Source organism: Myodes glareolus, chromosome 3, assembly GCF_982192425.1.
Source record: "Myodes glareolus chromosome 3, mMyoGla1.1, whole genome shotgun sequence".
Lineage (NCBI taxonomy): Eukaryota > Metazoa > Chordata > Mammalia > Rodentia > Cricetidae > Myodes > Myodes glareolus.
In genome coordinates, this window is record NC_142028.1 from 277,000 (window position 1) to 292,392 (window position 15,393).

The window sequence follows — 15,393 nt, forward strand, 5'->3', positions numbered from 1 at the left end:
CCATTCCCTTTACAGCACTGTTCTCCCTTTAAGTACAGTGTTGAGTGAAATCATCATCAGATAGAAACCTGATCATTCAAAAGAAAAATAACATCCATGAACATATAAAATTAAAAAATATTGAATATGAAAGACAAAAAAATATAAAAATCATTCTAGTGGCAGACATTTAAAATTTAAAAGAATCTCCTTTTGGAAAAATTAAGCTCTTTCTAATTATGTTAATAAAAAAATGTTTAAACATTCAAGTGTTCAAGCACAAAAAATGTGTTATAAACTCATGCATGAAGAAATCAGAAAAACCCAGGGGAATAAGAATCAGTCTCCCAGCCTGGTTACATCTCAGATAAATCTCTATAAATCCACTGACAACAGAGGAGGAAACCTTGGTGTCTTCACTTTTATTGCGTACTGAGACGATGCTGATATCAGAATACTAGAAGCAATGCTAAGAAGATTTGCATCAACTTCCAGAATCACTGTTTTCTTTTTCAGGTGTACAGGGGAGTCAGATACAAAGAGAATTTTGTTACCTATTGGATGGACTTCTCCAGAAATGATAGGTGATACCTAACTTCAAACTTTTCACATATGTGATGATACATGGTGATCTAATTAAGGTACATTTCAACATTTTCACTGATGACATTAAGTTATATGAAGTACTTTAAGTGTGGATACTGTATGTCTACTCTATACAGATACACGCTACTCTATTTAAAACAAACTAAGCTTAGTGTACACAGCTGTGTGTATAGAGTTTCATACACTCTGGTGTTCAGACTTTTTTTTATTAGTGTGTATATTATGATTATATTATGATGAGTAATGAATACATTAGTGGTTAAATGATATCTTCAGAGCTCAGAGTCCAGTGCTTGTCAACTAATAATTCCTAAGGTGCCCAAAATTCAGTTGTCAGAATGAGAACATTTTCTTTCTTTCCACTTTCTTCCTTCCTACTTTTCTCTTTCCTGTTTTCCCTTGAACATCTGCTTCTTTAAATACAATAAAATTAAACACATTTTCAATATGTCATCTTGAAGTTAAAGCAAGTGTTAGAGAAATGTCATAAGTGCTGTCCTTCCATTACCTTTCCACTAGTAGTTAATTTGTTTTATTTTAAATTTTCAGTAAGTAAAACAAATATCCTTACTGTTCTGATATCATTGATTAGAAGATAGTATGTTCAATGTTTTGTAAAGATGATGACACAGGAACCAGATTAGTTTGGGTATTTGTCTATACCATATAGCTATTCATAGACAATGTAAAACTTACTCTTTCCATAACTGGACACTTAGTAAGGAACTGGTAAGGACCCTAAATCAGGAAGAGTGCCTTAAGTCAATGTGAAGTCCACTGGTTTATATATGTCTACTTAACTTTCTCTAGGTGGTAGAAGTGCCTCTGACCTGTTTGAAAACTTCAATTAGTTGAAGATCCAAACATCTTCAATGCTCATGGTTGTGACTTGGTCTCACTTAAAATGAGAAAAATGACCCAGATAGGAAAAGGGAAGTTTTAGAAGTCCATAAGCAAGGCAATAAGAGGGAACAGTGAAGTCATTTTCTATCTGCCAGAAACAGAAAGACAAGTGATGATGAAGCATTTTGAGAAAACAGGAGAGCGAAGAGTGTTAGTAGGTTTTATTTTCCCTTGCATTTTCATTATGCAAAATGCTAATTTTTATTATGACTCTCCCTGCATGGGCACCGTGACTTGTAACCTTGTGACTTTTTATTAAGTCTCTTTGTCTCTCTTTCTTTATATCTAAATGACAACTAGTAAGCTAAATAGTGATCATATTATATTATAGTAAATGATTACTGCCTGATCCAATGAGGTTATAGGGTTTGTTTCAGGCCACTGTTTCCTTGAATATGTCATAGAAGTGGATGGAATTCATCTTGCACATAGCACTGAGGAACTGACCTTAGGACATCATGCAAATGACTATTTAAAGTGAATAAACTGTCACTATATATAATCATAAACATGTGAAATGACATCTAGTTTTTTTAGATGTCAGTCATTGAAACATCTCATTTTTCTTCTCAGGACAAACACATTTTTTCTTATGAACATATATCTGCAACAGTAGACATGGGTACATACAAAACTATACTCATGAATATGTATATGCTTACATATATATTCACACATGAGAACATTTTATAGATGATTTTAGGGTTGTCAGATGCTGGAATATTTACATAGACAATTTGTGGTATTACTTTCTGTAGATGACACAGTTGAGTTTTCTTGTGAATTAATTACAATTGTAATTAATTGATCATTGTAAAGAAATGTTACTATGACTAACATTTTTACATTTGAAATTTGACCATATAATCACTGAATATGAGCAGGTAAGATTTAATGGATATGTTTTATAGTGAATTCCTACAAATTCCAAAGCATGTGACTTGGTTAATAACTTAGTTGGAAGATGAAACTACATTTGAAGGTAAGTTTCTCTTTTTCAGCTAAAAGTTGTGACAAATTTTCAATCACTACTGATTGATCCCTGGGCTTCTGATTCTTCATCATTTACTCTGCTACTCAAGATGACTCATTTGCATAAGGATACAGGAAGACTATGATTTACCCTTTAAAGAGTAAAAAAAAAATTAGAAAGAACATCCCTTTTCTGAAGTTCTTAGAAAGGATAAAATTCTCATATTTTACCATGTTGATTATGTTGAGACAACATGGATGATAATGCTTGAGTTTCTAAAGTCTCAGGTGGACCTTTTAAATCTTTTATCATGAAAGTTTTGGTTATAACTTTTGAAAAATTAAAACACACAAACCACTATGATATATTTCTAACTAGGACTAGGTTTTTAAGTCTTGAGCAATTGTTTTTTTTTTATTTTATTTTTCAGTATTTCACTTCTCCATTATAAAAACAGAATACGTTTTATAAAGTTCTTGTTATGCTTTAAATTGAAAACTTTATCCAACATTTCAGCATATGTATAATGAGGAGTGCTGCATGCTTTCTCAAAGAATTTTCTGTTTTATAAATAGTAGACTTAGTTATTGGAAGTTCCAATAACCTCATACTTTTACAAACATTTAAGCTGAAGCTATGATTTTGAAGTGTGTCCTAAAATATTTTGTCTCTTCTGTTGGTAGATGAGGTAATACTCTTATTAGTCAATACAAATTTACATTTTTTTCTTCACTCATATCTAGAATAGTTTAAAATGCATTTCACTGTTTCATTTCAACAATCTCATAGGGAATGATTAATGCTGACCCTTCAAAGATAGGCTATTGCTGTCCTCTAAGCCAAGTAGATGTTTTAATCTCCAGTATTTTAATGCACCTGTTTTAAGTATTTGAAAATATGTCTCAACTTCAGTACTATATGTTGTGCAACTCTACAGTTTAAAAAGTAACATTTTCTTCTTAATGGCAAAACAATCAAGGAAACACTAACTTGTACATGGTGATTATATAAACTTGAATGATATATTGTTTTGTTATAATTTCAGATAGAAGTGAAAAGATTTTACTTCAGCGTCTTCTTAAGAATAATGCAAAACCAGAGCATCGTCACTGAATTCATACTGCTTGGGCTTTCACAGAACTCAAAAGTTGAGAAAATATTGTTTGTTGTATTTTTGTTGATATACTTTGCAACTATTTGGGGCAACATGATAATTGTGGTGACCATCATCTACAGCCCTGCACTGTTTGCCTCCCCCATGTACTTCTTCTTAATATTTTTGTCTCTACTGGATGCATGCACTTCTTCTACCGTCACACCTAAGATGATGGTGGACTTCTTCTATGAGAGGAAGACCATATCTTTCGAATGTTGTATGATACAATTATTTGCTATTCATTTCTTCACTGGGATAGAGGTGATTGTCCTGTCAGCCATGGCCTTTGACCGCTATGTGGCCATTTGCAAGCCCTTACACTATTCTTCCATTATGACCCGGAGGCTCTGTGGCATTTTGGTGGTCGTATCCTGGGCAGGTGGGTTTTTACATTCTATTGTACAAGTGATCTTCACTTTGCAATTGCCTTTATGTGGACCCAATGTCATTGATCACTACATGTGTGACTTGTTCCCATTACTGAAGCTTGCCTGTACTGACACACACATATTTGTTATTTTGGTGTTTGCTAACAGTGGATCAATCAGCATCATAATCTTCTCTATTTTGCTTGTCTCTTATGGTGTCATATTGTACTCTCTGAGAGCCCAAAGCTCTGAAGGGCGATTTAAAGCTCTTTCCACCTGTGGATCCCACATTACAGTTGTGCTTTTGTTCTTTGTCCCATGTTTTCTAATATATGCACGACCTACATCTGCTTTCTCTTCTGAAAAAAATGCATTTGTATTTGCCACTATCATAACACCACTTCTTAATCCTATGGTGTATACTTTCAGGAATAAGGAAATAAAGAATGCCATCAGGATCATATGGAAAAGATTGATAATGTTTTTTAATGAGTACTAAAATATTACATATTCAATGCTGGATAGATAGAACAGTGGATAAGAGCATTCAATGTGCAAACATAAGCAATTATTTCTGATTCCTATAACCAATATCATAAAGCAGTCATGGTTGCACGCTTTTAATAAAATACTGTTGAAGTGAGGTATTGTAGAACCCAAGGCTTTTAGCAAAACCAGTGTAGTCAAGTTTCATAGGAGAGCTTGTCTTAAGGAAATAAGACAGACTCATTGCTTTACCTTGACTCAACATACATGTGGACAGGTACACATACCATAAACCCCTCATTGTATACCCAAACAGGTGCGCGCGCGCACACACACACACACACACACACACGAAATAATAATTACACCTAGAAAACAAATCTAACAAATCAAGAAATCATTATTTACTAGGAAAATTATTTTATTTAGTCACTATTTTTCAAAAAGATGACATCATTTTCTATAACAATTAACAATGTGGTGGGAAAGTTTTGTTTTTGAGATCACACTTTTACTATGAATTGATTAATTAGCATTAACTTGTAAAAATCAAAGTCGTTTTAATTTTATACTTTCAAAATTTCAGTGATTTTTTTAAATATTGGAAGAAATAAATTGACTTATTAATTAATGTAAACTTGAAGTATGGGGAAGAAACATATGGAATTGCTTTGAGAGAAAAGGCATCCCTTTGTAACATTGTGAAAACTTAGAAACTAGTAACGCATTAAACTGTAGGCAAAGTCTGAAGTCTAAGTTTTGCTGAATCATTTGAACATATTTTAAAGGTGACTTTATTAATTCCTATAGGAAAAATTGAGTTAGGTCTTGAATTCTAAAAGAATTAAACAATCATAATTTCCATTTGGTGTTGTTACTAACCCATTTAAATGAGATTTATGATTTGCTTCCACAGGAGAAATCCATTTTACAGCATAAACCAAAGGCAAGTATAGATTATTTTCTAAGATATTCATATATTGAATACACTATTCATATATTCCCCTGCTATTTACAGAGAAAAAAATTCAGAGGAAGCAGATTTTAAATTAATATAAGAGTAGTGTATTTCAATTTTATGAATTTATTTAGCATTTATTTAGCATTCATTTCCCCATATATATGTGTATATATGCATATTATATGTGTATCTATATTGCATATTATTTCATAAATAAATACATTTTTACACCATTTCCTCCATTTCCTACTTTCTTAAATTCCTTGTATGTCTCTCACTCCCTCTCAAATGCATGTCCTTTCATTATTCAATCACTGTTGTTACACATATGGAGAAATACACACACACACACACATAATAAAATATTTATAAACAGACTGTGGGATTAATTTAGTGATGCTTATATATAAATATATATTTGGGACCTACTTCTTGGGATTAAGTAATATATCACAGACTCATCTTTTGAGAAGACTGGTTCTCCAGATTTTAATATTCTTTTTTTTTTAGAAGATTATTTTTTTTAAACATTTATTTATTTATTACATACACAACATTCTGTCTGTATGTATGCCTGCAGGCCAGAAGAGGGCATCAGACCCCATCACAGATGGTTGTGAGCCACCATGTGGTTGCTGGGAATTGAACTCAGGACCTTTGGAAGAGCAGGCAATGCTCTCAACCTCTGAGTCATCTCTCCAGCCCCCCAGATTTTAATATTCTTAACTTGGTGTTTTTAAATAAACAATTACATTCTATAATTAACAATTGACATCAATAATCAATGAAAGTTATATATTTTATCTTTCTGTATTTTATCCTTTTATTTTATTTATTTATTTATATTTTTGAGACAGGTACTCTATACATCACCTTGGCAGTCCTGAAAACTCACTATTTAGACCATGCTGACCTCAAATTCAGAAATTTGCCTCACTTTGATTCCCAAGTGCTTGGATTAAAGGCATGAACCACTATGACCAACACTTTATATTTTCTTATGCTCAGGTTTCATGTAGAATCTTCAGCAAATTGATTGAATGCAGCATACTTTCTCCCTTTAATAAAAAACTCTAACATTCCAGGGGAATTTTGTCACCACTGGAAATTCCAGTTATTATAGACATTTCTTTTGTCAAGAAATTCAGAACTAAAATTTTCTGCCATACATGAATGAATTCATTGTATAATGCATTTAGTTCTAAATGCTAATACTGTGATTGTCTCTCCTTAATTTTATATACTTGAGCTAAGATAAAAAATCTTATATGAGATGGTTTTGATTTCCATCAGAAAGTCTATGCATAAAGAATTAGAAGTTGTTTAAAACCAATATATAAACAATGGGCGTAGATGTTATCAAAACCAATGTGTAACAAAAGTTTGGATATAGTAGAATGTTTTCCCAATTAATTTCTGTGCTTTTTATTTCTTTCTCATAGCAGGTGAATCTTAAGATTCGTTCCCTACTCATAGATGTTCTTGGTTAAGTCATCCATTTGTCCCTATGAACTACAAATTAGCTTAGGAGATGAAGATTTGATAACAGTGTATTGGGTGTTTTTTTGGAAGTTGTGAATGCAAAGATGAAATAAAACTATGAAATGAAATACTGAACACAGTAATTAAAACACAGTTATTTTGTTTCATTATGCATTGCATTCAAGAATTAAATCCAGTTGCACAGTTGAAGATGCTAGTAATGCTATCCTAGGAGGAAAGAAGTTACAGTTTAGCTATGAAATATAAACTGGACCCCACTTACTCTTCTTTATTCCTTTTCATTTAAATATTAGAACCCCATGAGCTTCTCTTATACTTTATTAACATACATAAAAACTCAGAGACTGTGACACGCACAGATTCAAAAAAGATAAAAAAAAACCTCTTTTGAGGCTTTTGAGATTATAATTATATCACTTATACCTTCCCTTTCTGTTCTCAAAAAACATTCCAATATCCCCCATTTTTCTCTCTTTCATGCTCATGACCTTCTTTTTTTCTCATTGATTTTTGTACATGTATGTATGAATATGCATATATATGTATATTCCTAAGTATAACATTTCCGTATCCCACGCTTCTCTGCAAAACCTCACTCTCCGGTACAGGGCGCACTTCCCGTACTGGACCGCGAGTCGGGATCAATATCCTAGGAGTTGAAAACAGACACATGACACACAAGAGACCTGGATCATTTGCCCAAAGGGTAAATGTGAACTTTATTTAGAACATGTCGGCTTAAATACTTGGAGGCAAGAGGACAAGAGCCCCCTCCCATCTGAGAGTGAGATCATAGTGTTGACCACTTGACGCCAGCAGCTGGAGCCTCCATGTAGGGAGTATCAAGCTGGGAACCCTGACAGACAGATGGGAGGAGATTTAGGGCGCCTGTGAGGACCTTCCTTAGTAGGTGAAATTATCATAGCAAAGACAGAAACAAGGCTTTGAACTAATTCCCTCCGGCTGGCAGAAAGAGCATGGTAAGCTAAGCTGGTTAGAGTAAACAATTCTTGCATCCTGTGCTTTGGCCTCGAGGAACAGGGAAGACAGGGCCCTACATTTCCGGATGTATAATGTTACTCGTATATATGTTTTCAGGGCTCAATATTTGGTATTATAGAATAAGTTTGTGAGATCTTCCCTGGGGAACATTATTTCTTCTACACTCGGCCTTCTTTAGCTGGCTGTAGAGTTAGGCCCAATAGTTTTTTCCTTTCTACTTTGGCATATCTGTTGTTTTTTCTTTGTGTAGTTCATGTCTTTGTGATCATGTTGGAATGATTTTATGGATTTAAGTTCTGAAATTACTAGGATTCACAGTCTTACAGCCAAGCCCTGATCCTCTGTTTCTTACAATGTTGTTGACCACATTAAATTTTTTTTAGAACTCTAGGTGTGAGAAACTATTTTATAGATATACCCACTGAGACTGGGCTCCATAACTCTTCATTATGATAGCCTTTGGTTTCCTATAACAATATCTCTATGTTAAAAAAAGAAGCTTCCCTTAAAGAGTCAGGGATACTCTTATCTGAGCACATAATGACGACTATTTAGAGTGCAGTTAGAGGTTATACTATTTTTTTTTTTTGCAAAGTGGTGATATAGGGTCTCCTCCTAGATGAATGACTATGTAGCTATGGGTATTTGATTTGTGATATTAGACATCATTTATCATGCGTTGAGCAGGTTTTACATCCAATTAGAGATTTGTCAGTTACTACAAAGGTATGCACACCACTACTTCACACTTAGTGTAATTTCCCAGACTGGTCATTGTGGTTGATAATATTTATAGATAAAACTACTGGTTTCTCCACTCTTTTGGAATCTTGCATAGTGCCTTCTGGTACCATTGAAACTAGTCTTCATGGAGGAGGTATTTATGTCAGTTACATTCAGAGGTCTCTGAACCCTGAGCCAGAAAGGCATGGTGCCTTCAGCAGTAGGGACTTGCATACACCTCTGGGGGGCAAAAAGAGCATAAGAAATATACTGTATGTTTTGGGAGTATCTTATACAATTCTAATCAAAGGAAAAAAAACCTTGGTAAATGAATAGTAATTATAGATACAAACATATCCAACAGAATACAAGAGATTGAAGACAGGATCACAGACATTGAAGACACGCTAAATGAAATAGATTCGTTGATAAAAGAAAATGTTACCCCCACCAGCCTGTGCCTAGAAGAGTGAATGTCTGGGTACCTAGCTGGAGGGCCCTAGGTCCTAACCCCTGCAGGCACACCCACTGAAGCTCCTGAGACCTGGCAGCAGCTTGTTCACATCCCTAAACATCTTCATTGAATCAGCATCCACCTAGGTTTGGTTCCACATTCCTCCACCTAGAAGAGGTGAATGGAAATATATCCAGTAGCACAGACACTGAGATCAACAATTAATATATGGTACCTCCTGAAATTCAGAAGCTTATGTAAGGCAAAGGACACAGTCAACCAGACAAAATGGTAGCCTACAGAATGGGAAAAGATCTTTACCAATCCCACATCAGAAGAAGGCTGATCTCCAAAATATAAAAGAACTCAAGAAAATGGGAATCAGAATACCAAATAATCTAATTAAAAATGGAGAACATATCTAAACAGCGAATTCTCAACAGAGGAATCTCAAATGTCCAAAAGACACTTAAAGAATTGCTCAATATCTTTAACCATCAGGGAAATAAAAATCAAAACAACTCTGAGATACTGTCTTACACTTGTCAGAATCATTAAGATCAAAACTCTGATGACAGCTTATGGTGGAAAAGATGTGGAGTAAGGTGAACATTCCTCTGATGCTGATGGGAATACAAATTTATACAATCATTTTGGAAAAATATATATCAGTTTCTCAGAAAATTTGGAACCAATCTACCTAAAGTCCCAGCAATATCACTCTTGAGCATATACACAAAAGATGTACACTCATACTATAAGGACACTTGCTCAACTACATTCAGGACAGCGTCATTTTAAATAGCCAGAAACTGAAAATAATCTAAATTCTCCTCAACAGAAGAATGGATACAGAAAATGTACATTTTCACAATGAAGTACTAGTCAGTGGTAAAAATCAATGATATCTTGAAATTTGCAGGTAAATGGATGGAACTAAAAAATAAATAAACAAACCTGAATAAGACAACCCAGAACAAGAAAGGCAAACACAGTATATACTCACTAATAAGTGGATATTACACATAAAGCAAAGGATAACACATCACAACCCCAAAGAAACTAAAAAAAGAGTAGGATGCTAGAGAGACATACATGGATCACTCTGGGAAGGGAAAATAGACAAGATTTCCAGATTAATTTGGCAGCTTGGGGGCCAGGGGAGATGATAGAAGAGTAAGGAGGATATAGAAAAGGGGAAGGGAAAAATGAGGGATTGAGATGGCTGAGTTGGAGGAAGGACAGAGGTAGAGAACAAGGAAAGAAATATCTTTTTAAAAAAGATTTATTTATTTATTATGTACACTGTATTCTTAGTATTCTGCATGTATGCCTGCAGGTCAGAAGAGGGCACCAAATCTCATTACAGATGGCTGTGAGCCACCATGTGGTTTCTGAGAATTGAACTCAGGACCTTTGGAAGAACAAGCAGTGCTCTTAACCACTGAGCCATCTCTCTCGCCCAGGAAAGAAATATCTTGATAGAGGGAGCCATTATGGGGTTAGCAAGAAACCCAGGAATCCACAAGGATGACCCCAGCTAAGAATCCAAGCAATACTGGGGAGAATACCTGAACTGCACTTCCCCTGCAACCAAACTGATGACTACTTTAATTGTCATACAACCTTCACTCAATAAATGATGAAGGCAGATACAGAGATTCATAGCTAAGCATTGGGCCGAGATCCCGGATTCCAGTCAAAGAGAGGGAGGAATAACAATGTGAGCAACGGAGTCAAGACAATGATGCAGAAACTCATAGATACAGCTGACCTAAGCTAGTAGAGCTCACTGAGTCCAGAATGACAGCTGGGGAGCCTGCATAGGACTGAACTAGCCCCCTGTATTGTTCCAATTTTAGTATATGTGCTGCCAAAGTGAGCACAAACTAGGGCGCCATTTTGGGGTTGGTAAGAGGTTTGGCTCTGGAGGAGTTCCTAGGAGTCCATGGGGATGACCCCAGCTAGGACCCTGGGCAGTGGAGGAGAGGGTGCCTGAACTGGCCTTGTCCCATAGTCAAACTGATGACTATCTTGAATAACACTATAGAACCTTCGTCCTGCAATGGATGGAGATAGAAACAAAGATCCACATCGGAGCCTGGACTGAGCTCCCAAGGTTCAGCTGAAGAGCAGAAGGAGGGAGAATATGACCAAGGAAGTCAGGACCCCGAGGGTTTGGTCCACCCACTGAGACAGTGTGCCTGAGCTAATGGGAGCTCACCAAAGCCAGCTGGACTGGGACTGAAAGAGCATGGGATCAAACTCACCCTCTGAATGTGGCCGACAATTGGGGCAGACTGAGAAGCCAATGATAACGGCACTGGGATTTGTCTAGACTGCATGTACTGACTTTTTGGGATCCTACTCTATTTGGATGCATACCTTCCTAAGCCTGGATGTAGGGGGGAGAGCCTTGGACATCCCATAGGGCAGAGTATCTTGCCTTCTCTCAGGACTGGAGGGGGAGAGGGGGACTTGTGTGTGGGAGCTGGAGGGTTGTGGGAAGATGGAAGTGGAAATTTTGTTTGGTATTATTTATAAAGTAATGAAAAATAAAAAAAATAAATTGTCAAGGCTATTATTTGATAAGCATTTAAAACTATATATAGGATTGTGTACATATAACTTTTATGGTACTTATAATTATATTTAATATCTAATATATGTTTTTATATTTATTTTATCTTCATATTGTTGGACCCCGCCTTCCAGTGGATACCCACACCCGATCCAGGCGCGCACCTTCCCGAACTCGGGCTCACGAGAATGGATGATTGTCCTGAGGGTTTAAAAAGACACACACAAAAAAGAGACCTTGCTCATCTACCAAGGGTAAATGGCCACTTTATTAAACTCAAGTCGGGTATTTATACCAGTGGGCTAGAGGGATCGAAAGGGCAAGGCCTCCTCCCATCCAGGAGCAGGAAAAGATTAAAGGCCCCAGCACCTCAGGCAGAATCAGCTGGGGGAGGCAGGCTATGGGCCCACTGCTAGAACCTTGAATACAGGTGGAATCACCATAACAAAGAGAGCCAGGTTCTTGCTAAGCTATCCCCTCAAGCCAGTGCTAGTGCAGAATCTCCAGGGAGCCGGAGGGCACACGGCCCTGGCCCTGCGAATCGCCAGGAGAAGGGAAAAAGAACTTGGTAACTACATCATATAAATGTTTGATCATCCAAAACTTTTTATTTATATTGATGCCTATTAAATTAAGTAATATACATGCAGAAGTTTGAGTGTGAAATATTCTCTCAAAGGTTTAGGTATTTAGAATTTTGGTTTTCAATTGGTGGTTGTGTTTGTAAGGCTTAGGAAGTATAGCCTTGCTGTAGAAAGTATATCACTTGCCTGGGATGGGACATGCTTGGAGATTATATGGTCTTGTCATAGTTCTGGCTCTCATTCTCTATCTTCTTATTATGTAGAAGATGTGAATTCTCAACTTCCTGTTCCTGCATTCATACTTACAACTTGCCTCCAGGTTTACCAACCAAGATGGGCTCTGTAGAACCATAAGCTTCAATAAATTGTTTGAAGTTTTTAAAAAAAAGAAAAAAAAGTGTTAAATACAACAAATTCTTAGCACATAACCAAAACGTTAAGGAGGCCTTCTCATTCCTGCTGTTGGGGTTTTTGAGAGTTGGTCTTTGGTTTGTGGAGTGAGCATTGCCAGCTCAGGTGAAAAAATTTTATTTAAAGTGTGTATGTGTATTCATATAAAACTTATATGTATTACATTTTTAGATAAATAGTTAATAGCATGATCCCTTGTGATTTTTTCAGACATCCTTATTTTTGTTTAACCCTCTCCATCCTTCTCTTGTGTTTATATACTTCTGCCATGCCTAATTTGAGGCCCGCTTTTCTTATTTTCCAACCAGTTCATTTGTATGCTGTTATTCCCTTCACTGTTGTCCCTCTACCACAACACCACTGGTTCCTTTTGCTTTTTTTCTCTCCACAGATATTCCAGGATATGTATTCAATTTTGATTATTTGAATTTAGAAGCATCCAGTGACATTTGTCTTTCAGAGTCTGAGATACTACACTCAGTATGTTCTTTGGTAGTTCTGTCCAAATTACCTGCAAAATCCATGATTTTGTTTTTCTTTATAGCTGAATAATATTCCATAGAGTATATGTTTCACCCTTTTAATTTGTATTGGATTTTTAGGTCTTTACTAGTTATTGTGTAAAGAGCAGCAATGAGCATGGCAGAACAAATATTTATACAGTCGAATGTTGAGGTCTTTGGCATGTAACAAGGTTTGGTAGAGCTGGATCATAGGATGTCGATGTCTAGTGCATCGGGGGTCCTTGGGTAAGGGTTGCGAACAAATCAGGACACGGAGGACGAAGAGCAAAAACAACCTTGCGCTGCACTGCATGCTGCGCATTTATTAAGCAATCCTTTTAAACAGTTTGGAAACAATTGCTTCGGTCCAGAGTTTTATCCAAAAGAGAAACTATAGATCATGTGTTAACCAAGGACTTATTTAGATTATGCACACAAAGCAGCTTAATGTAGCAAGGGTGGTCCGGAGTCTTGCAAGACATCCTAGCCTATTTTAAACAAGGGTCTACAGAGACATTATCTCACTGTCTCAATCTATTCTAAGATTTCCTTCAGTAAGCAGAACAGCTGTTTCAAGCTGAGACTGTGCCTCAGGGCAGTCACTTCTGCAAAACACAGGGTTGTGAAACTTGCAATTTAGAAGCAAGGTCAGAGGACTTGTCACTCTGAAATGTTCCATAGCATTCCATGGAACTTCTCTTAGATTCCAAGACAGTACTCAACACCTCCCCTGGCGCAGGTGGCACGATCCCTGCATTTTATATCACAGTCTCCAAATCTCCACAATAGGATAGACTTATTTTTAGAGTTTTGAAAATTCTGCCCAGTAATTTTCATACTGTCTGCACCAGTTTGCAGTCTCACCAACAATGAGATATTTAACTGCCACCTTTTCTAAGCATTTATTTTTAATTCTTGTATAGATCTTTGCCTGAGATAAGATGAAATAAAAAATGATGATTTCCTTTGCATTTCTGTAATTGCTAGGGATGATGCTTTCAATATCAACATGGAGAGAATTTATTGAAATGATTTCTGTATGAAGGGAACTGGATTTACATGAATATTGACTACTCATACAATTATAATGGCAATGACAAGTCTCTTCTTGATGTAGTTAAATTTACCTCTCTATATTTTAATAGTAAGATGTGAGCAGGAAAGCTGTTTGTGAACAGATATGTAGTATGTTTATATAAACTTCTAACTATGTTTTTTTTGTAGAGCACAAATAAGGTTATATTGTACAAATGATGATTGAATGCTTATGTCTCAAGACTAAATTATAGTCAACCAGTTATTTCTCATCTTTTTCTTTTTAGATATTCTTTGAGATTTTCATACATTATTAAATTCCTTCCTATCCACAATTTTTCTTCTGTTCTTCATGTGTATATTTATCATATATAGAATTTGGTACCTCACATTCTGATTCTTCAGCATTAACTGGTTCTTTGATTGATATGCCTCATTCACACATGGACCAAGGAATATGATTCTTTAAAATAAAATGTCTTTTCACAGTTCTCTTAAGAATCATGCATACCAGAGCCTTGTCACTGAATTCTTAATGTGAGATTTTCATAGAACACAGAAATTGAAAAAAAACATAATTTTGGAAACTTTTATCAGTGTACAATACCATTTTTTATTATATTTAAATTTATTTTCTAGTTTTGGCTTATTTTTCTTTCTTAGTGATAGCACGAGAGCCTCTCTGACTTAGTACACTATGTATTTGCTTGGAAACCAGGTGCTATGTGTTCCATTCTCTGCTGGTTTGTAATTTTCTGTGTAACCTTGAACACGCCTTAATAATTATGTACTCCAATATGAGGAACTGTAAAAAATGGAAAAATATTAAAATACTGGTGTATGCATGAGGAAAGACCAATAAGTGTGGTTGAAGAGCAACCTGAAATTATAGAGTTCTGAGCATAAAAAAGGGGTAATCAGCCAAAACCTGTAAAACTGAGAATGGCCTTTAATGTATTTAGCAGCTGATGGAGAATTTTAGGTCTAATGTAAGGAAAATTATCCTGACAGTGAGTTATTAAAATAGGTTATCTTTTTGGCTTCATAATTTTTTCCTGGTGTTTCACATTTTATTATGTCAGTGTCAATCATTCATCAATCTTCCATATGTGGAAGTTGTAAAATAGGAATAGCCATTACAATTACCTACTTCATAAGATATGAT

At 35.7% G+C, this 15,393-nt stretch overlaps 1 protein-coding gene across 1 annotated transcript; it reads left to right on the top strand.

Moving 5' to 3' along the window:
- The first annotated feature begins 3,548 nt into the window (after nt 1-3,548).
- On the top strand, nt 3,549-4,484 carry LOC125399518 (olfactory receptor 4C15-like). The gene has a single exon (XM_085685936.2). The coding sequence runs from the start codon at nt 3,549-3,551 to the stop codon at nt 4,482-4,484; it is 936 nt and encodes a 311-aa protein (XP_085542062.2).
- The last annotated feature ends 10,909 nt before the right edge of the window (nt 4,485-15,393 follow it).